Raw genomic sequence first — 23,978 nt, 5'->3', positions numbered from 1 at the left:
TGTTGGGAATCTTTAAGAAAGGGATAGATAATAAGACAGAAAATATCAAATTGCCTCTATATAAATCCATGGTACGCCCACACCTTGAATACTGTGTGCAGATATGGTTGCCCCATCTCAAAACATACTGGAATTGGAAAAGGTTCAGAAAAGTGCAACAAATTATTAGGGGTATGGAACAGCTTCCCTATGAGGAGAGATTAATAAAATGGGGATTTTTTAGCTTGGAAAAGAAACTAATAAGGGGGGATATGATAGAGGTCTATAAAATCATGACGGGTGTGGAGAAAGTAAATAAGGAAGTGTTGTTTACACTCTCATAACACAAGAACTAGGGGTCACCAAATGAAATTAATAGGCAGCAGGTTTAAAACAATTTTTTCCCCCACACAATGGACAGTCAACCTGTGGAACTCCTTGCCAGAGGATGTTGTGAAGGCCAAGACTATAACAGGGTTCAAAAAAGAACTAGATAAGCTTATGGAGCATAGGTCCATCAATGGCTATTAGCCAGGATGGACAGGGATGGTGTCCCTAGCCTCTGTTTGCCAGAAGCTGGGACTGGGTGACGGGATGGATCACTTGACAATTATCTGTTCTGTTCATTCTCTCTGGGGCATCTTGCATTGGCCACTGTCAGTAGACAGGATACTGGGCTAGATGGATCTTTGGTCTGACCCCTTATGACCGTTCTTATGTTCAGATCCATCACACAGACATGTGTCACTTGAACTAATAGAGTAACTAATAGCAGTAGTAGATTGCCCTCCTCTGTGTGGATCTGCCCTAGAGAGGAATGAAATACATACTTTGCCAGTGAGTTTCATGGATATTTACTGACAGCAGAGGGAAATGGGACCCTGAAATCTTGGGTTCCATTCCAGGCTTTGTCAGGGAGTGTATTTTAGTGGGCTGTCTTGGGGCAAACATACTGCCAGAGCACCTCCTTGTGGTAGGATGTGACATTGCAGGGGTTCTTCTGCTCCAGTGCCCCTTGCTGTGAATAGAATGGATTGCAGATGGCTGGGATAGAAAGGACTAAGGAAGTTGTCCCATGGAATTGTAGGATACTTCCAGCTGACTCCTGGGATCTGAGTCAAGGAGGGCTGTATCTACACTGCAAAACAAAGGGGCTCAAGCTTAACTTGAGCTCAGTGGCCAAGGACCCTGGGTCATTGCAATTGCAGTGTAGGTGCAAGGGGAGGTTAGGCTCGAGCCCAGGCTCAAGCGCAGGCTTACGTTGCAGTGTAGACATACCTTAAGAGTAGTTAAGCACTGGAATGGGCTTTCAAGTGAGGTTGTAGAATCCCCATTGTTGGAGGTTTTTAAGAACAGACTGGACAAACACTTGTCAGTAATGGTGTAGATATACTTTGTCCTGCCTCAGTGCAGGAGGCTGGACTTGATGACCTCTCAAGGTCCCTTCTAGTCCTGCATTTCTGTGATCTGGTAAGCCGCTTTGGCATCTTTGTAATGCTTGCAAAAAGGAATGAAAGAAGAAAATAGAACAAGAGAAGGTATTTTTTTTTTCTACTGTTCTCTGTAATAGTGTTGATGCCACATATCTGTGCTTTTACCTTCTTTGCTCTCCAGGGTAAGAATAATCTCATCTTTAAGTTTAACAGAATCAATAGTGTGTGTATGGAGGAAAGAACCTGCACTTATGGGACTAGTCAAGTCTACACTGGAACAGGCTTACGGGTATAGCTATACCAGAGTCCTGCCAAAACCTCCTAGTGTAAATGCAGTTTCTGCCAGCAGAAATGTGCTTTTTGCCAATATACTAGCTTACCAGTGTACGGCAAAATCTGGTAGCTTACCAGTACAGTTCCCAGAACTGTACTGTCAAATAAGCTGTACCTTTTACTGATATAAAGCCTGTACGGTATGGCTTTTGCTGGCATAAATGTTAAAAAATAAATAAATAAAAATAGTCATGCCTCAATTGACATTATTACACTGGCAAAGGTTTCTAGTGTAGACTGGTCTTAGATGGGCTGTAGAGTGCTTATAATTTCCTCAGGTATAAAATGAGGAAATATCTGTTTACAGCAATATCCATATCCCAGCCTCAAATTTTCCCTAGTAGCTATTCATAGAATTAATGGTTTGTGCCTATTTTTTTTAATTTCTGGATAAATTGTTGAGTCAAGTCTCAAAAGGAAAGACCTCCTCCGTCAGCTTGCATGCTATCTTTTCATGTATTTGAAATTGTTTTACTGCTCTCTGTGCTTCAGTGAGGGGTGTGTGTTTATAAACTAAAATAATATGGATTGCACAAAAGTCAGGAAACTAAAACTATTCCACAAGCAACTGTAAATTGAACCTCTTGCACAATATAACATTTTGTGTTAATGTATGTGGTCTGAATCTCAAGGTCTTTAAAAATATGTAGAGTATGAAATGGGACCAAGTGTAGTTTTCACAGCAGCAGTGACTTTGAATTTCTTGACTCCTGAGCATTTAAAATCTTAAGCTAATGCAGGATTAAAGGTTAAGGTTAAAATTTTAAAAGCGCCTAAATGACTTAAGAGCCTATGTCCTATTTTCAAAAGGTACTTAGGAGCATAAGTCCCATTGACTTTCAATCAGTGACTTAGGAACTGTAGCAAGTGGGACTCACCCCAGCAGCTCCTCCCGCTAGTCGTCTCGGGAATTAGCTCGTCCAGCCTCTGGAGCGCCCCCTGTAGGCTGGTGTCCCGCTGCCACTGGGCTCCCGCATCCCTCCCTGGACTCTGGTGTCCCGTTATCTGGGGTGCTGCCCCTTGGTAGTAACCCTTCACTCTCAGGGTCTCCCCTCTTGGGGGAACTCCCACCCCACCCATTCCCCACCTCGCCTCAGTCGTAGGCTACTGCCAGTCACGAACTAGCCCCCGCTCCCTGGGGCAGACTGCAGTATAAGCCACTCATCGCAGGCAAGGTTGGGTTTGGACCTGCAGCCTCTGCCTAGCCTTGGGCTGTCCCCAGCAACCCCAGTACCTGTTTGACCTTCTACTAGGCCACAGCCTGGGGGGTTTCCAGGCCAGAGCTCCCCAGCTCCCTTGGCCTTCTCCCAGCCCTGTTCCACACCAGGTATCTCCTCTAGCTCCCTGCAGCCAGGCCTGTCTCCCTCTGCAACTAGAGGAGACTGTTGAGCTCCTGGCTCCCAGCCGTTTATATAGGGCCAGTTGAGGCCTGATTGGGGTGTGGCCCAGCTGCGGCTGCTTCTTCAATCAGCCTAGTAGCTGCTTCCCCCTGCAACAGCCCTCTCCCAGGGCTGTCCTTATACCCCTCAGGGCAGGGATTGTGACCACCTGACTACAGGAACCTAAGTGCTTTTGAAAATTTTAGTCTAGGTTTTTTACACTTAATATCTGGATATTTTGGAAAAAAGAGAGATCAAAATAAAGGCATATGTGTTTATGAATTTTACTGAATGTGTACTTTCGGATTCAGATAATTACATTTCATGACATGCTGTTGATATACTGGTGTATTTGTGATGCAAAGTGTCTCAGGCTGTTTTCTAAACAGTTATAACTTGATATGTAAAGCAAATTTCTTCAGACAAGGTTGGACAATCCTTGTTGAGTACTAATGTCAGGTTTGAGGTTTGTTGTTTGAGCGTACACAAGGCTTCTGGAAAATGTCTTAATGAAAATTCTTCCTTACACACTCCATTTTGTTTTGACAGTTTTATCAGACTTTAAAGTCCCCTGTTTTTACATGTAGGGGATTCAATATATAATGGAAGTTCTTTCTTGGCCAAAAGTATAGCATTTGTATTCTACCATTAAAATATACTATGTAAAGAAAATAATTTTGTGGGACTCTAGTCACAAGCTGTGGGTCAGGTGGGAAATCTCTTGGCATTATTATCATGCTCTAGACTGACTTCACATTTTTGGTAGACTTTAGTGATGCTGGCTGACCAGATGCCAGCTCATGCCAAGGCCCCAGGCCTCACTGAACACTGACAAATGCATAACTGAAAACCAGTCTGGCTCACTTTTGAGTTAGTTTAATTAAGATAGATATTGGAGTTATGAGAACGTGTGTAGTGTTTAGACTTTATGGAATGTTTGTAGGATGCTGCATGTATTAAACCTACTTATAATATCTGTGTTCCGTGTTATAAAGCAATGTTTATATGTTTGCTCTGTAACTATAAAAATGTTTGCAAAGACTGTAAATCCCCCACAGTCAGGGGAGAAGCATTATCGAGTGTGAAATACTAGTTTACCAAAAGAGGTATTGTCTCCTTCCCAACAAAAGAAGGTCCTCAGACATCAGACAAGCAACTGTGAACAAAAATCTTGGCTGATTGCTTCCCCAACTGCCCTGAAGAGGGTATGTGTCCATCTCTCATCTGATCACAGCTTGAACGCAGGAGGAAGCGAATAAAAATACTCGTTAAGGAGAATTTACTCTTCTTCTTTGAGAGCTTGATCATAGTGATTCCATTCTAGATTGAAGACTTTTGCCTTAGTGGTATCTGTAGGGTCAGCTGCGGAGCTCCCTTGAGTGCCGTGCTTATGCATCAATATATCAGGTGCCACTGACCCTACGCCTTCTGAGTTTCTTCTTACCGCTGGTGATGGTTGGTCAGAGTGCTTTGTCTTGAATTGCAAGCGCGTTAGCGGTTCTTTCATCCCATTGTTCTGGCTCCTTTGTAGTTAGTTCTTAGGTACTTAGTTTGATCATTAAGATAATAGTTTTAGTAGTTAGTCTATTCCCCAGGCTTTAAGCCATGTTAATCGTGTACCTGGCCGATGTCCACTAGTGAACCCCATGATAGCTGAACTGTCTGGGGGAATCATAGAAAAGACAAGTGCAGGATCTGCAAAAACTTTCTCCCTCGAACTCAAAAGGAGCGAGATATCCGCTTGAGGGCCCTCCTCATGCAGGATGCGCTTCATCCTATCTCGGAGCCATCCCGGTCGGACTCCAAGCCTAGTACTTCGGCATCAGTGTGCAGCACACCATCGACACTGGAACCCGTCTGGCACTGTTTTCCCCTTGCCAGTGCCCAAGAAGTGGCTGAAGTTGAAGGGCCTGCAGGCACCGCAGGACAAGGGGGCTTCGGGCAAAGAACCTGTGTTGGGCCACATGCCTGCCCCGGAGCTACACATGGGTACCGCTGTGGTCGGACCCCCTAGTCCAGCCACTTCCAACTCCTGGGAACGGCAGGGGATCCCAGCCCCTCGTAGGGCCACTTGTGCCTGAGGCTGTCCTGGCGGCCAAGGATCAAGTAGGCTGGCTGGCACGCAGACGCCAAGCCAGGGGATGCACCCGGTTAAGGTACAGACCTCTAAAGGCAAGCTGGTTATGGACCTCCCTCTATAAAGTAATGGAGCGTCCCAGTCCCTAGATCGCAGGCGTAGATCCCCGTCACCACAGCCTAGGATCCCGGCGCCGCAGCCTCTGTCTCCGGGTAGAAGACCACGTCTCTAATGCCAAGATCATCACCTATGAGGCACGAGAATCCTGAGTTACGACACTGATCCCTGTACCTGCGGTACCACTGGACCCCATTGCCTAGGCGGTCCCCCAGCGTTGATCCCACTCAGTGCGAGATCGTTCCTGGTCATGGCACCTGTCTCCGACTCCCCAGTACCGCTCTTTGGGCAGGCACCATTCCTTGCCATTTCCTTGCCAGTCACAGACATGGGTCAGCTGACAGACTTTGGTATCTATGGGTCCGCCCTGGTTGCTGGGAGGGCAATGGTCTGAGTCGGAGGGAGAGTGCAGCCCTTCACCTAAGAGAGCCGAATCGCCGACAGCCCGTGAGACCGGCATGGCCCTGGTGGCAGCGGCATGGCATCAGGGGCAGTGGCCTGCCCAGTGGCAGTACTGGAGCTCATGGAGTGTACCCATCATGCCAGTCTCGTACTCCCATCGTTCCTCTCAGGCCACATTGGAGCATGGTGCCAAGTCCAATGCATGAGCAGGGTAACGGGCCCCAGCACTCAAGGAGCCATCCCCTGACAGACATGGGGAAGCCGCCCCTCCCCCTGTGGTACAGTCGTCTTCATCGTCTCCAGACGAAGTGGCGGTGGGCCCCTCGCAAGCGAGCAGCCCCCCGATGATTTCAAAGGGCACCAGGCATTGCTCAAAAGGATGGCTGCTAACCTGAACTTGGAGGTCGAGGAGCTAGTGGAGGAGTCTGATGACTTCTTCAGTGTCATACCCTTCTCCACCCCAAACCAGGTCGCATTGCCCCTCCACCCAAGTGACAAGTCTGTGTGGCAGACCCCCTCTTCCATTCCGCCTGCCTCCAAGAAAGCGGAAAAGAAATATTGTGTCCTGGCAAAGGGACTTGAATATATGTACATCCACCCTCCTGCAGTGTCCCTGATAGTGTCTGCCGTCAGCGAAAGGGACAGGCAGGGACAGGTCAGTGGCACACCCAAAAATAAAGAAGCCAGGAGACTGGATTTATTTGGCAGAAAAATTTATTCAGTGGCCAGCCTGCAATTACAGGTGTCTAACCATCCTGCCTTGCTAGGCAGGTACAACTTGTGGGACTCCATCAGCAAGTTCAAGGAGGGCTTTCCAAAGGACTGAGCCCAGGTATTTGCCACCTTAGTGGAAGAGGGCAAAGTGGTGGTGAGAGGTGTCCTCCAGATAGCCTGGGACACTATGGACTCGGCTAGGGTGGTCGCCTCAGCGGTGGTCATGAGGTGCAGCTCCTGTTTACAGTCCTCCGGGCTGTCCCAGGAGATGCAGACTACCCTGCAGGACCTCCCATTTGAGGGAGCAGGGCTCTTCTCTGAGCTGACTGACACACGGTTCCATGGCCTTAAAGACTCCCGTGCCAGCCTCTGGTCCTTGGGCCTGCACACCCCTCAACAGGCTAGAAAGCTATTCTGGCTGCTGCCTCCTCCGCCTCCGTCAAGGTTGTGGGATGTCCCCCAGTCCAGCTCCTACAGAAAGAAGGAGAAAGACAAGGGGTTTAAGCATCGGCACTCTTTGTCGTCCCACTCCTCTGCCCAGCCTGGCCCCTCTAGAGACCAGGGCTACCAGAAACAGGCATTTTGAGGATCCACCCAAGGATGGTGCCCCAGCCACTGCCCAGGATCCATCCCCCTGCTCTCTCCTTGACCACCTTGGCCCCTTCCAGTTGGCCTGGTCACAGTGACCTTGTACCGCTGGGTGCTCGACACAGATTTTTTGGACTACACCCTGCAATTCATGACCCTCCATCCCACACACCCCTCTTCCTCATCCCTCTTCAGGGACCCTTCTCATGAGCAACTACCAGTGCAAGTGGTTGAGAACCTCCTGTGCCTGGGGGCAGTGAAGGAGATCCCTCCAGACATGAGAGGAAAAGGGTTCCACTCCCGCTATTTCCTAATCCTGAAAGCAAAAGGAGGCCTCAGACCCATTCTAGACCTGTGACACCTCAAAAAGTCCCTCAAGAAGTTAAAGTTCTGTATGGTCTCTTTAGCCTCCATTATCCCTTCCCTGGATCCAGGAGACTGGTACGCCGCCCTCGACTTAAAGGACACACACTTCCATATTTTCATTTGCCCAGGGCACAAGCGTTTACTCTGTTTTTTGTTGGGCCATTGCAATTTTCAATTCAAGGCACTGCTCTTTGGCTTCTCATCGGCACCGAGAGTGTTTACAAAGTGTGTAGCGCCAATGGCCGTTTACCTGAGGCGCAAAGGTGTGAAGATTTACCCATACTTTGACAACTGGTTAATAAAAGGCCGATCCCAGGATCAGGTACGGTATCACCTCGACCTGGTTTGCTCCACCTATCGCGGCCTGGGGCTGTTAATAAATGAGACAAAGTCAACCTTAGTCCTGATGCGGTGCAAAAAGTTCATTGGAGCGGTCCTCAACTCTACCCAGGCCAGGGCTTTCCTCCCCGAGGCCCTGTTCCAGCTCATGGTGGACCTGATCTTGTGTATACGAGCTCACCCTCTCTCCACTACTTATATGTGCCTGCGGCTGTTAGGCCACATGGCAGCCTGTACTTACGTGGTTCTGCACGCACAGCTCCACCTCAGGCTGCTGCTGGCGTTGGTCTGCATCCTCCACAGGAACAGCATGGACTGTGTAGCCGGTGTTCTGGACCACATTCAGACATCACTTGCATGGTGGCTAAACCCTGGAGCGGAGCTGGAAGGAGTCCTGTTTGTGGCCTCTCCCTGCCGTCTGTTACCCTTGTCTCCGATGCTTCGGACCTGCGGTGAGGAGCCCACCTAGGCAATCTCGTTGATCCCGCCTTCATTGTTCACTACACGTCAACGTCCAGAAGCCCAGAGTGGTCTGCCTGGCCTGCCTCACTGAGGTGATCAGCATCATCTTCCACAAGTGGTGGACTCCCGAGGTGGATCTCTTTGCGTCCAGGCACAGCAGGAAATGCCACATCATCTGCTCCTTTTGGGGTCAGACGCTTTTCTGTTCCCATGCCTTTTCCCCCAGTTCCATTGATCCACAGAGTCCTCATGAAGATCAAGCAGGACAGGGATAAGGTGATCCTCATAGCACTGGCTTGGCCATGCCAGCACTGGTTCGGCATGCTGCTGGACCTCTCAGTGGCTGCTCCGTTACCACTCTGGCCAGATTTACTGTTGCAAACCCACGAACCTGGCAGCATTGCACCTGGCAGCATTGACGTCCTGGCTGCTGCATAGCTAAATGCAGACCAGCAGGAGTGCTTGGCCAGAATCCAGCAAGTCTTGCTGGGCAGAAGAAAGCCCTCCACGAGAATGATCTATATGGCCAAGTGGAGGCTGTTTACATACTGGTCCTCAAAAAAAGACATTCGGCCTGAGCAGGCTTCACTGCGGTTGATCCTGGACTACCTTCTGCACCTGAAGCTCCAAGGCCTGTCCCTGTCATCCATTAAGGTATATCTGGCTGCTATTTCGGCTTTCCATCCGCCGCTAGAGGGCAGGTCGGTTTTCACCGACAGCATGACTGCCAGGTTCCTCAAGGGCCTCTATCCATACATCAGGGACCCAGTCCCTCCGTGGGACCTAAATCTCATGTTATCCTGGCTCATGGCACCCCCCCCTTCGAGCCTCTGGCTTCCTGTTCTCTCCTTTCTTGAGAGGTCACGTTCTTGTTCGCAATAACTTCGGCCCAGTCTCTGATGTTAGGGCACTTACCTCTTGCCCTATACAGTCTTTTACAAAAATAAGGTCCAACTGCGTTCACACCTGGCCCTCTTTTCCAAGGTGGTTTCTCAGTTTCATATGGGCCAGGACACTTATCTGCCTGCCTTTTTTCCAAAGCCACATCATAAATCGTAGGAGGAGCGTCTGCTACATACCTGGGGTAAATACCTTGTTCTTTGAGACTGGGAGTAACCTGAATATTGATATGATTTTTGGTGTAAGTGACCATCTATCACAATGTCTAGCTTGCCTTGGTGGCAAGATAGACCAGAGAGGGTGACCAGATAGTAAGTGTGAAAAATCAAGACACTTCCTCCTCCCCCCCACCCCCCGGAGGCATACAGAGTGTAATAGTTATTCATACAAGACAAAGTCCCTAATATCGGGATATCTGGTCTCCGTAGATTGGAATGCCCAAGGGAACTGTCTGTGTCCTACTCCATGGTAAGACTGTCATAGTGCTTAGGAGTTCACATTTGTTACTGGGATGGTGAAATCTAATTATACTGTAGAACATACAATCATTTGGGAGGTTTTGCTTTGCTCCTTGAAAGTCTGCCCTGAGGTTGCCATTTATGGCCTTGAGCCACTCCAGACAGTGTGACAGTCTCTTCCCAAGGTACATGATGATAAACATTCATAGTATTGTCCTTTGTGGTTTTTAGCATGCTTATACCACATGGCTATCACAAACTTATAACAGTAAAATATTCCTTGTATACTATTTTGTTGCATTCTGTCATATAGATACATAATCAGCCTCTATTTTGTGGTTCTGTGATTTTTAATAATAATATGACTATAAACCACATGTCCTGACCTGAGATATTGTGTACCAGTATTCAATCCAGCTACTTATTTCTTAAGAACAGGACTACTTCAGATTTATAGTATAGTTGTATTAAATAATGTAGCATAGTCTTAAGTATTCTTTTGACATGTTTTTATCTCATGGGAAATATCTACATTTTTGTTACTTCAGGCTGGATATGACTTTCCATTTCCAGATCTTTTCAGAATTCTGCTTAATCTGATTTCCTTCCAGGTTTCTCCCCACTTCCCCCGAACTGCATTCTACTTCGCTCCAGATAAGGAGTTATATGGGTGAATGAACATAGAACATTCCAGCTGGTGCAACAGCTTTATTTATGCGGAGTGACTGCATGAAAGAGCACACAGGAGTTTTGGAAAGAGCTTCTAATTGCATCAAAACAGTTCCATATTAATATTGACCTGAAAAGCTTCTTTGAGATTTTACCCATTTTTACTTGCACTTTTCACATGACAAACCAAGGGTAGTGTTGGTCACCTAGTTGATCATTAGCTTGGACTGTGACTGGAAAAATGAGACTAGAAGCTTTGTTCTTTTTATGATCATCTATAGCACTTCAGCAGTAATATAAATCTTTTATAATTTTTGAAATGTTATGATATGGTTATAACCCATATGATGATGCACTTGTACCCTTATTTTAAAAAATGCTACAAGCATTCCAAAGTAGCAGTCCCAAACCACTACAGCTTCCAATAGTGTTACTACAGTATGTTTGACGATTACTGCAGAACTCTGTGTGTGTGTATATTTTTGTGTGCTTCACAAGAAGCTCCTGTTTTTAATTTCTTGAGCCATCTTTGTTTTTTAAATTCGATGTTGTCAGCTGCAGTGCATTGTTAAACTTTCATTTTTGGACCTATTATGAGTAGAGGCACGAGTATTAGTGCTATAAAAACATAATCCATCTCAAGGAAACAAAATGTAGGTATCTGTAAGTTGGAACTTTCCTTAAAACCCAGTTTTCAGATTGGCTGTTGAAACATAAAACCAAAGGGATTAAAGAAACAGCCAGTACACATCACAATAAAATAAAAGCTTTCCTCTCCTACAACAATGTCAAAATTTTGTGTACTGTACTGTAAGAACTTGCTCTGTGAGTAGGGGAGGTGGAACGGGAGGAAGACATTTTAAACTTAATACAGGTGCCTTGCCTATTGACGCGTATAAGCAAGAACATTACAAAGGTGCACATAATTGGATAGTGTATGGTCTGTTAAGCCTAGAGCGTCTAGGCCAATATTTCAGTCAAGTTCTAATCTATGTAATCAAAATAGATATTTTTATCGTGTAGTCAGTCCCCTGTGCTAAAATGTGATAGTGACGTAGAATATGTGGATTAGAGTTCGCCTGTGCTGTGAAGTGTCCACATTCTGTAAAGGAAAAAGAAGTTAATAAGCCCTGAACAGTCATTGAGAGAGTCACAGACTGAGCAATTAGAGCTAAACCTTCATTGTATCCAGTAGATAAGACCAATTTTCCTTCCAAGAATAATTAAAACTACTGTTTTGATACAGTGCCTTCAATTTGGCTGGGTACAGAAACTGTGTGAACTGCCTTCTTCACAGAACTGGTTAGGAACAAAAGGTGTGGTTTTTTTTGTTTGTTTTTTGTTTTCCTTTTCTGCTGCCTGTTTCAGGGCTTTCTCTCATTACTTTGAGGATTCTGTCACACTCCTGCCTTTGTACTTGTCTGGATCCAGGAACTTCCTATTACGGCAGATGGGGGGGGGGGGAGGGGAATCCATGGATTAAAGTAAGGGGGCGGGAGGAGGACAGCTCTTCTCCTTGGTGGTGTGGTGAGACCTACCCTTCCTGTCTCTCTGCTTTAAGCAGCAGAAAAAGCCTGTTGTCCCAAAGCTCGGGACAAATAGAAGTCTCCTCGGCCAGATAAGGGCACCAGAGGATACTGAGGGCAAACTGAATGACATCAAGCACAGCGGCATTGGGCTGCTGTCAGAGAATAGGTTGGACAGAACAGTTGAGGAGTAGTAGTGAAGCAAAGAGATGGAGATTCCCTGGGTTTAGGGGGAGAAAAAGGGGCTGAGCCTCTCATGTTTAGTTTGCAGCTGCAAGCCTGCGATGTAACTGCTGCTTCTAGGACCAGGAAGTTTAACTTGCAGATTCAGTCATTAATTTACACACTACCTATTGAAACACGCATTTGTTGAAAAAAGCACCAACAAATCCAAAACTCTATTCACAGACCTGGTTAACTTATTTATATATTTGGAAAACATCTGGAACACACAAGACCACCCTTGTCTGATGCTTTTGTTTGTTTGGAGATGGGCAGATGTGTGTGCGGGAGTCCAAAACAAAAGGCTTTAAAAACAACAAATGGCCTGAATCAGTAGCAGGTAACACTGAAAGCTCTGGGTCAAGAACATCGTACATAATGTGGCAAAAAAAATTATGCTAAGGAATACGAATAAAACACACAAGTTCTTCCAAATTCAGGGAAAGCCAAATATCCTTGGAATCAAATGTTTTGTGTAACTTGCAGAAAGCCCAAGAAGCTTTCTGATAAGGGCAAACCTCTCATTAGTGTGTTTGAGGATGTTAGTTAATCTCCTCTACATGTACACGACTGCTGTGCTGCTCGTGTGAAACTCATGGAAGCAAAAATGTGTCCCTGTGTATGCGAGAAGCTCTCAGTAGTAGATTTCTCTAAAAAACATATCATGAGGGGATCAAAAAAATTTGCCACTTTATTTAACACCATTCACACGATCACTTAACACGATTTTAGTTTTAGAAGATTTGAAATACCTTGCAACTTGCAGACCAATATTAATACTCATGGAGTGCAAGACTTGGCAAGTGTCTCAAACACATGCAGAAATCTGTTTATTATTGCACTTGTTGATGGATCCATTGGTAGGCATGTAGCTGAGCAAGAGAGAGCAAACATTAGATGGGAATCCTTGTACTCTGTGCTAACATAGAGTAGGAGACTTGGAATCTGGGACAGCTCATGGTAAATTGTAAACTACTTTAAGACTTGTGGTAATGAAGACAACAGAGCTCAAATTAAAACTGTTTAGCCTGAATTTAGATGTAGTGGTGAATGTAGGCTAATAGAATGGTATACAAGCTAAGTATAGACAAGATACTTTGTGCTTGTTCTGGACTACAAAATAGACTGTTGCCATATTGAATAGCTTGAATGTATTTTGAAAGACAGATTTGACTTTGAGATGACTGTGATCTATTTTGGCACTGTGCACTGGATTGCTAATCAAGGCAGAGCATTGAAGATAACTTTTTATCATTTTGGGAGTCATCCATTTGAAACGGTGCAAAAACTGAGTCAAGGTATAAGGTAACACAAGTGTATTCTGAAGGAGATCAAGGCAGGGTGATTGGGTGAATTCTTTCACCATGGCTGACCTCTGTCTCTTCTTCAAGGAAAGGATCTCTGGTTGTTTGAAACTTTGTAAAAAAAAAAAAGCTAGAATGTGCAGTTCTGGAAATTGTAGCAGTGTGACACTATCTTGGTCTTTATGTCTGAAAAATTATCTTTCGGGGTGACAAATTTGAAGGGGTAAATGTTTCTGGGTCTTTAGAGACAAAGCTATAGAAAAAACTAGGTTTATGTGCTTGAAGATGTTGCTATTAAGGGATTATTATTCCAGAATCTATATGGATTAGAATGTGATCTGTTGGAATATAAAATCAAATGCCAGTATATTAAAGCAGGGAAATAAAGGATAAGACCAAGTGAAAATCAGACCCACTAAAAACAACTTCAGATGACACCGCGGCTCAATAATCCAAAACAGAATAAATGGAACACTTAGAAATGCGATTGGACAATAGAAGCATCAACAATATTTAATTGAGAGAATGAGAAGAGAGTCTGCAAATTGGGATAACCATGTTTTCTTGTCAGACAACCAAATTTGAAACCTTGGGTGACAAAGGATCACACCCACCCCCTTCAAAATATTTCTCCATTAAGAGTCCTCTTAACGGTCAGTTTCTAAAAGTTTTAATAAATCTTCTGCTTTTCCCACATTTCTCTTAAAAATGTGGTCATGCACTTCATTGCTTTCAACAGTCCTGTCCACCAACATAATGAAAATCTGCTGGATTTCTGTCAGTGTTGAAATGCAAATATTTTTGTTTGGGAACCTTTTTGTAGGTATAAGCATACATGAGGAGAATGTTTGAATAACAAATAATGTGATGCGTATACATTTATTAGTGATCTAGATGTTGATGGTTTGAAGTAGCTCTTTAATATTTTTCTGTTTGCCTTTGTTATAATAAAATAAGGAAACTGACCCTATTTGATAGGAGCATCTGAAAATTCTCAAAATTTCTTGATAAGGAACAGTGAAAGCCAAGCAGAAACATGGTACTATTAAAAAAATAAAAATAAAACAAAACAGCTGGTCTGCTCTAGACTTTCCTTCACAACCCCATCCTTCTGAATGTATTTGTTTTATTTAAAAAAATGTAAATCTCTCATCTGGGTATTTTAGCCTGGATTGGTCTACCTGATGAGTGGTGACTCCAACTCAAGAGATGAATTTTGATTACTTGTATTTTCTCTAGTCTTCACTTCCCAGACAACATAGCTGATTGAGTCACTTCGCTTGGTTTGAACATTTGCCACTCACCACATTGACTTCTAACCATATGCATTATGTCTGAATTACTTCATAGGCTCTTTCATCACTGCTATGCCTATAATCTCCAATTACACATACATCTACTATTGGACTTTGTCCTTGAGCAAGCATTTTGTGTGTGTTTTTGTTTTTAGTTTGTTAAAATAAATCAGCACAATACCTTTTAGAAATTTCATTTTCTAATCACAAATAGGTTTAATATCACTTGAGTATGAATGCAAACCATTAACCAACAAATAATGTACATTTTCTGAATGTAAGTGTATCTTTATTTCAAATGGATAATCTGATTTCTTACTGTTGCAGAAATTTTTCCTTCTTCTTGTTACTCCTAGTTATACCTTTTTTTGCTACTCTAAACAGTTCACCATCTTCTTTGTTGTTTACACCTTTAAATATTTGCAGACTTGTTATTCCCACCTCCTCTCCATTGGTATTCAGCCTAGCTATGCATATCCACTTATTTTTTCATAAGTAAATTCCCTCAAGACCTCCTTAATTATTTTAAGTTATCTTCTCTGAATTCCCTCTAGTTGTCTATCCCACTCCTCCCCCCAAATATTAAGGTGCCTAGAACCAATGATGAATAGTTTATAAGGGCATTCTCATCACAAGTATGTGTGAAAATATTTTTACTCCCTTCTCCATGAATTATATTCAGCCAAAAATATCATTACTTTGCAAGCTGATATCCACTGTCATCCTTTAGGTCTCTTCTGAAATTGCTCGCTTCCAAAAATTTTACTAGGCATTGAAGTTAGATATACTTGTGGATAATTGCTTGAATCACTTCCCCCTCAGAAACGCATACATTCTTGCTCTTCCTTTTTGAAGATCTGTATCATACCTAGTCTTCTCCAGTAAGAAGTAGGGAGGCAAGGGACAGACTTTTTTTTAAAATAAAAGTCAGAAATTCACTAAGTTGAACAGCATTCATTTGGAACATTATACTGAATACATTCACGTTTTCCAAATGTTTCCATAGCTGTTTTTTAATAGTAGCACTTAAAAAAGATCTTTATTAAATCCTAATTGTCCATACGCCTTCCTTTAAAAAAAAAAATGGAATTCAAATTGACTATCATAGTTCCACTCACTTGTTAATAGGTCTGTTGTCTTATATTTTCCCTGTGATATTTTGTAAAAATCCTCCTCAAATCCTTTGGCCTTTTGGACTCTATCTAAATCTTATAGTTTCTTTTCTTTTCTTTTCTTTTTGTCTGTGTATATCTTTTCTTTGAAAATTTAAACTGGTTTTGGATCTGTCTAAACCACTATAAAAGTCATGTGATTAAGCAAGGTTTTTAACATCTTTTTGTTCTTAATGTGTGGATGGAAACAAACCTAGGCCCCAGTCCCGCAAACACTTAATCATGCGCTTAATTTAAAGTTAAGCTGGTGGAGAGGTGTGTGCAGGAATAAGGTGATGATTTGTAATGGGTAAAATGCATGTTTACTAACTTACCTAACTTTACCTGTCACTACTGTTATCTTGTCCCCTCCTTTCCCTCAATTTGTTTAGTATTTACCTTTCTTACTATCCAAATTCAAGACTGTGAGCTCCCTGAGGCAGGGACTGTTTTTCTTGTGTTTGTACAGCACCTACCATAATGGGGCCCTAATCCCAATTAATAGTACCCAAGGACCCTGAAGTAGAAATAATAAATATGTAATGCTTTAACTCTAGGCTTCAGCAACGGTTAAATAACCAGGCAGAAACACTTAGTTTCATAGTGTAGACAGCCCATTTGTTTTTCCCCTTGTCCTTTATAGGATAATATCTCTCTAATCTAGAAAAGTATATTGTATTTATTGCTGTGGTATCGGAGTACCTGTTGTTGAGCAGATTCTCCTGGAGCTACTTTGGCTGCTGTTTTTTACTTTTTATTTTCTCCCTGGAATAATTGTTTTTTCTGTAAGAACTGTAGTCCTGTTATCTTCATCATCGTGTGTGTGTGTAAAGGATTTAAAATCTACCCCGTTGATAATGGAAGCATCACTTGCGTAGCTTTTACCTTCTATATTTTGCTGTAATGTTGCATTGCCTGTCTCATGGCGCCACTTTTCAGATCCTCTATTTTGCAGAACACTCCTGATTCATAAATAATTTCAAAATGATTTGGCTCATGTTAACATTTGGCTTGCACTTGGTCAAATTATATATTAACATAATCTCCGTACTGACACGTAGCACGGTCTGTCCCTTTTCTGTTCCATTGCACAAGTTCTCAACTTGTCGTACAGTGAATGACACAACTGTATATTCCCATAGGGACATCTTTTAGGTGTGCTGTCTGAAGGTCTTTTACTTAAATGCTTATACGCCCTTCAGTTGTGCCTGTTCAGCGGTAAGTGTGGAATTGTGTTCTCCCATAACTTGCTCTTGTGCCCAGCTTACTCGCTACTTTTGCAAGTTGACACTGCAGTGCTTAATAGTGGCATTTTGAGGTTGGATCCCCAGGCCACCTTGTGCATATGAAAATATCAGTGTGGACAGTTTATTTGAGAAGAGGAAAATCTCCTCTTCCCTGCAAAATAAGCGTTTTTAAGTACTTGGAAATTGATGTGGAATACATGGCGTACTCTGCATAAGGCAGAACTGTTTTCACTCCACTTGTCTGTCCTTACAGAGGTGTTGGTATTTTATTTCAATATTCCAACTTCTTTTCAATATTTTGTGGCACTGGTAATATGTTGTGCTAATATATAATTTGTAGTTCCTTTCTGATATTTTTTCCATAAGTTCTCCAGCATTTTGACCCCAAGTAAAAATCTGGAGAATGATTGGCTCTATTGCTGCTGCATGTTTGTTCAGCTGTAAAGTTACATTTCCATTCTTCCTGTTTGTGACATGCTTGTTAATGGTCATTGATCAGCATGTAAAAGGCATGAGGGATGGAAATGCAATTACCAAGCTAGACAAATAGACAGTAGCAGCAGGTTCCATCAGAAACCCAGTTAGATGTCCAAAGACAAAGGAAAAGAGTGAAATAGAATGATGTGTGAGGTTTGCCAAATAAAATGAATGACCCTTGAATTGAATAAAAAAATTCAGTCATGCAAGTTAATGAAAAATCATGCTGTCCCAGATCATCGCAGCTCTTGTCATTGTAGAACAGGGCAGTTTGTATGCTAGAAGTGTGCTGTTAAAGTAGTGCAGAAGTTGAATGGAAACTCAGAAAACAAGTGTTTTAACTTCTAGTTCACTGGGGTTGACCTGCCTTAAATGCAAACAAGAAATTGTAATTTCTGCGGGGGATTATGTGAGCAAGAAGGTACTGGCAAAAGTGTGTCTTTAAAGTGATGTGGCAAGGTCCTCTCCTTGGTCTTCACTCCTATTTCTGGGATTCTGTGAAAGATCAAAACTAACACTTGGCTTGGCTATGCCATGGTGATTTTGCTTTTTCAGATCCAATGCTACTGTTCTAATGCTACAGCAACCTGATTCCCACAGTTCTTGACCACTTACCCTGGGACAATACCAACATCCAAATCTTAGAGCTGCTGTTGGTGTCGACAGTCTGGCTCATAAGAACATAGAAATTGCTATAATTGTTTGAAACTTTGCTTTTTGTGTGTCTCTCTCATATATCCTGCTTCCAGAGTTGACCCCTGCAGATGATTAGCTTATGTCCTAAAGCATGAGGTTTGAGTATTTTCATTCCCCTTTGTATCACTGATTTTAGCTTGTAGAATGTTACATCAAATGTTAATTATTTTGCAATTCTCCAGTGTAAGTTTATGTACTCTAATGCCTTTGATCAGCTATCTTTCCTACTGAGTTTTCTGTTTTCTTTATCCTTCTTCCTCTATCAGACTTAAGAAACGTGTTTTTTGAAACATGGGTGAAACGGAGCAGAGACCAACAGCCGGATCCCGGTTAGGAGCTCAGGAAAATGCTGGGATCAGTACATTGGAACATGGACAGAAACTGCCTATGACACCTCCAGGAAAACTTTTCTCCATCAAAATCCAGATGCTGGATGATACCCAGGAAATTTTTGATGTTCCGGTAAGAGTTTGAAAATGAAATGATCAGTCAGTGATTTTTAAAAGTATGTTGTGAATTGAATCTCCAAATACTGATGCTGTAGTTCATTGATGGCTAATTGATTGAATTGTTGAATTGAAACAATTGCTCCTGTACCACCATTATTTGTAATACTGTACTATACAGCAGAGTAGCATTAAACAATGTAACAGATGGCTATCGTTACTCTCATAATTATTTCAGTTTGAATACCTTCAAAAACAGTTCAAAGCAGTAATATTTTTAAATGTTGTGACACTGGTTTCTTCCCCATTCTAAGCTTCTGGTATTTTCATAAGCACTGGATGATAGTGCTGTGTATCTTGCTCTTTGTTCACCTAAACTATAGATCTCTAGTGATGTTTTATTTCCTATATTCTAGCGGTGGTGACTGCTATAAGTACCAGATTTTTCATGAATCAAATTGCTACTAAAAATAACAAAATATAAAAAAAAATCTTTTATTGCATTCATATGCAAGGGAAAGGCCTAGAGAAATCTTAAGTTTCCTTTCCATGTATTAATTTTTGTAATTTATCTAAGTTGTATTTGCTAAATGAGGAAATATGACTGTGTGTGTGTGTTGGGGGGGTAAGTGTTCCTAGTTTTTGTTTTGAAGACCAACCATCCTTTCTTTACATGTGACTCAGAATGACAAAAAAAATTTTAACATAACTCTGTGATCAGTGATATTTAACAAGCCATTGAAGATTTGTGTGCTCAAAGCATTTAATAGTAAAATATCTTAAATATTATTTTTATGGTTAACGAAGCATACCAGAATGTATATATTTTTTCAGAGGCACCATGGTTCAGTGACTATGATGCAGGAGACTTGGGTTCTGTTCTCATCTGTCACTGAGTTGCCTTGGGCAACTTCTCTAACCTCTCTGGCTCAATTGCCTATGTATAAAATGGTAATTTTTTAATTTCATGAAACATACTGAGATTTCTCTTTGAAAAGTGCTATGATATAGTTAATAAAATAGTTGTCCCTGATTTAGAGATGAGGGAAGTTTGACTAGGAAAGTTGCATGAGTCACCCAGAGAGAGAGAGAGAGAGAGACTATTGAAAAACTCCTACCTTTTTAGCTTTTGGTGTTTTTGTTGTTCTATTTTAGCTGGTTACTAAATTTAGTTTTTTGAAGTATTTTAGTTCATTACTTCCTAATTTTGAAAAGCTCTCTGACATTAATATTTATGAACTGATCTGCTAAATAAAATAAACTACTAATCTTAGGAAATATGATGCCTCTAACTCATTATATTGATTATATTCCCTGTGTACAGTTTAGAATGTTCATACAATATCTGACAAGTGCAATATAGTTAATATTTTTCAAGTCCCCATCCCAATCCAAAGGAGATATAGTTTGAAATCCTACGAGCTAGTTAAATGTATGCTTTTCCCTGTTAAGTGTAGTGCAAGCTTCCCCATCATTCTAGAAATACACTCTTCTTCTGACTGATAGCATCTCTGACATGCAGAACAAAGACATGGATTGTGAGAAATCATACCCCATATTTGTTGCACATAAGCATTCACTAAGAATTATCCTGAGTTCAAACTCCTCTCAGAGGACGTTTCAGACTTGAGCATGGGTAACAACCTAATGCAATAAGCTATTACAACTCTAGCTTTCCCGCCAGCGATTTTAGAAAACAATATTTTTCCAACTGCTGTATCGCAGTACATGCAGTTAGGAAGCATGACCAGTCTGTGCTCTTTACCCTTCACTGACATTTGGAAGAGCTAGGTCCATACAACTTTCTATGCTGCAAACTGCTTCAAAACAGATGTATTTTGAGGCTTTGATCTTGCAACTGCATCCACTCAGGAAGACCCCTGCACTTGCATGGGGGCTTATTGGCATGCCTGCACAGGGCAGTTAGTGGGATTTGAGGTTTTGCAGGGCCTTTATTTGTAAGGTCTTTGGGGGAGGTGGCAAAGGTGGTGGAGTTTGGGTTTTTTTTTGTTTTTCCTTTAAAAGAATTATATACAATTATAATGCCACAACTCCTCCCTAAACAGTGCTTTCATTCTCCTCCTGTGCTTCAAGAATGTGTTAATTTTTCAGTCCCATCCACATACATGCCAAATCCTTTTTACTATTTCAGATGGATTTTAGATTCCTCTCTACATAATTTGTAACGTTTACGAAGTTAAAATGTACTGTAAATAACATTCATTATATGTTTCCCTTCATGATAATAAATATCTTAATACCTCTAGTTTGGAAGGTTTGTTCCTGCTGGGAAACTCGTTTTCCCATTAAAATTAAAAAGCTTCCCAATTTAACCAAAATGATGCAATATGCATTTAAAAGGAAAGTAACTAACAGCATTTTAATAAACTACTTTTTATAAGCATGGAAGCACAGAAAAAGAATGTAGTACATATACACACAGCTTGAAATCCACCACACTTGCTCTTTAGTGTCAAGTGGGAGGATCCCACTTGTGAGTGAGAAAGGATGAAGCCACTAACTTCTACAAAACTTATGCTTTCATTTTAAAGAGAATTAGGGTCTAGCCCTCGTGGTTGTGAGGATATCCTTCCAAATTGAACCAAACATAAATTGATGCAATGTTGAATTCTGGAGTCAAAACATGACCGTTCCAGCAGTGGTGGTGTTCATAGCATTGCCAAGCAACAATAGCAGCAGCAGACTGACAAGATTTTGGTCAGTTTCAGTGTTGCTATTCAGAATCATATGGGAAATTGTGAAACTTTCAAGAGTCATGTCCATTTGATGCTGCTGATGTGGAAAGCTGAGGAGCAACAGAGCAGAGCTTGGAGTTATTCATTGGGAGGCTGTGAAAGGAGTAGAATAACTGAGATCTTTTTCCTCTTTTGCAAGGAGGATGTGTGTTCAGGGTTCACCCCAATGTCCTCCTTCACCTCAGGGCTAAAAAAGGTTCCCAATGCACATGTCTCTCCTGAGAAAGACCTCAAGCAAAACAGGGAAACATAAGACATTACTGATGTTTTTAGGGTAAAAAATAAAAACAAACACTCAGAACTCCTACCTCCCCCAACACACGCACACACCCCTTCAACTTCTCCAACTTTCTCTATATACACCTCTACTCCGATATAACGTGACCCGATATAACACAAATTCGGATATAATGCGGTAAAGCAGTGCTCCGGGGGGGTGGGGCTGCACACTCCGGTGGATCAAAGCAAGTTCGATATAATGCGGTTTCACCTATAATGCGGTAAGATTTTTTTGGCTCCCGAGGACAGCGTTGTATCAGGGTAGAGGTGTACCATAAAACAGCCAAAAGAATGTAACCTTTCTGCCCTCCCCCACACCTCTCTTCAAGCAAATGCTGAAGAAGTAAAATAGTTTAAAGGAAAAACATTAGACTCACTTGTTCTTTTAAGATAAAGGTCAATTTTTGGTCCCTGTGACAGCAGCTGTAGAATCTATGCTGGGGTCGGCAACCTTCGGCACGCAGCAGGGTAATCTGCTGGCAGACCGTGAGACATTTTGTTTACATTGACTGACTGTCCACAGACACGGCCCCCCGCAGCTCCCAGTGGCCGCAGTTCGTCGTTCCCGGCCAATGGGAGCTGTGGGAAGCAGCACGGGCTGCAGGGATGTGCTGGCCACCGCTTCCCGGAGCTCCCATTGGCTGAGAATGGCGAACCATGGCCAGTGGGAGCTGCGGGGGGCCGTGCCTGCGGATGGTCAATGTAAACAAAATGTCTCGCGACCCACCAGTGGATTACCCTAATGGGCTGCGTGCCGAAGGTTGCCGACCCATGATCTATGCTATTCCTAGCTCTGGTTCAAACTGTTGGTTTCTGACAGGTATAAATATTTTGTTTTTGTTTTTTAAATGAAAACCCAGGAGGAAAAAGAGCAAATAGTTTACATAGTGGATAGGGATGTGGGAAGTATTTAGACATGATATATCTGGACATTAGTAAGACTTTTGACATAATTGCACGTAACATTCTCATAAGCAAACTAAGGAAATGTGGTCTAGATGAAATAATTATCAGGTGGGTGCCCGAGTGGTTGAAAAACTGTACTCATAGTAGTTATTAATGGTTTGCTGTCTAACTCGGAGGATGTCTATAGTGGGGTCCCACAGGGGTCTGTCCCTGGTCCGGTACTATTCAACATTTTTCATTAATGACTTAGATAATGGAATAAAGAATATGCTTATAACATTTGTAGATGACACCAAGCTGGGAGAGTTTGTGCTTTGGAAGACAGAATGATAAATCAAAATTACCTTGACAAACTGGAGAATTATTCTGATATGAAAAAGATGAAATTCAGTAAAGACAGGTGCAAAGTACACTTAAGAAGGAAAAATCAAATGCATAACTACAAAATGGGGAATAACTGCCTAACAGTAGTACTGCAGAAGAAGATTGGGAATTATAGTGGATGACAAATTAAATAAGACAACAACATGATGCAGTATTAACAAGGGTGTCGTATGTAGGACAGGTGAGGTAGTTGTCTCATTCTGCTTGGCATTGATGAGGCCTCAGCTGGAGTACTCTGTCCAGTTTTGGATATCACACTTTAAGAAAGATATGGACAAACTGAAGAGAGTCCAGGGGAGAGCAACAAAAATTATATATATTGTGATAGACTCAGGCCAGTTGGGTACAGCAGAATAGCTGAAGGCAGAGATACTGGCCGCTGGATTAACAGTTTTCTGTTCCCTGACTGACCAGAGCAGGGGCTGCTCCAGGCTAATGAGAACACCTGACTCTAACCTGTAAAGAGTCAGGTGAGGCCATTCAGTTAATGTGACCACCTGACTCTAATTAAGGCCCTGCTGTTACTATAAAAAGGCCTCACTCCAGTCAGGCAGAGGAGCCAGAGGAGAGGAAGTGCGGATGAAGGGCTGGTTACTGAAGATGCCCTAAAACATCGTTAAAGGAGCCCTAAGGTAAGGGTGAAGAAGGGAGAAGCAGGAGAGCTGTGGGGAAGTGGCCCAGGGAAATGTAGCAACTCTGGCAGTGAAAGGTTGGCTGCCAACAACTGCTACCATTAGGGTCCCTGGGCTGGAACCCGGAGTAGAGGGCAGGCCCGGGTTCCCCCCAACCCACCACTACAGGAACAGCTCCTGGAAGGGGAAGTCAGGTCCCTGTCAGGACAGGAGGCTGAACAGAGACTGTGGGAGTTCTCTCACCAACCTCCTTGCAGCCTATGATGAAAAGGGCTCAGTAGACTGTAACCCTGGCCCTAGAGAGAGGAGGGCTATGTGGAGGGTCACAGTGAACCACTGAGGCTAAGCATAAACCGCCTAGAAGCGCAGGACCCACAGGAGCAAGGTCAGAGCTCTGCCACAATATATATATTTTTAGGAAACCTGACCTATGAAGAGGAT

At 42.7% G+C, this 23,978-nt stretch overlaps 1 protein-coding gene across 4 annotated transcripts in view; it reads left to right on the top strand.

The window, feature by feature from the left end:
• The window catches only part of FARP1 (FERM, ARH/RhoGEF and pleckstrin domain protein 1), a 327,115-nt gene that overhangs the window by 36,482 nt on the left and 266,655 nt on the right, over positions 1-23,978 (top strand). For all 4 annotated transcript variants that reach the window (XM_045009291.1, XM_045009283.1, XM_045009266.1 and 1 more), the window contains exon 2: positions 18,401-18,596. In XM_045009291.1, coding sequence (XP_044865226.1) covers positions 18,426-18,596 — 171 coding nt within the window. In that variant the 5' untranslated portion in view covers positions 18,401-18,425. The remainder of the gene's footprint in view (positions 1-18,400; positions 18,597-23,978) is intronic.

The sequence above is a fragment of the Mauremys mutica genome, chromosome 1, assembly GCF_020497125.1.
Source record: "Mauremys mutica isolate MM-2020 ecotype Southern chromosome 1, ASM2049712v1, whole genome shotgun sequence".
NCBI lineage: Eukaryota > Metazoa > Chordata > Testudines > Geoemydidae > Mauremys > Mauremys mutica.
The sequence above is the reverse complement of the archived record's forward strand: the minus strand, read 5'-3'. Positions and strand labels throughout refer to the sequence as shown.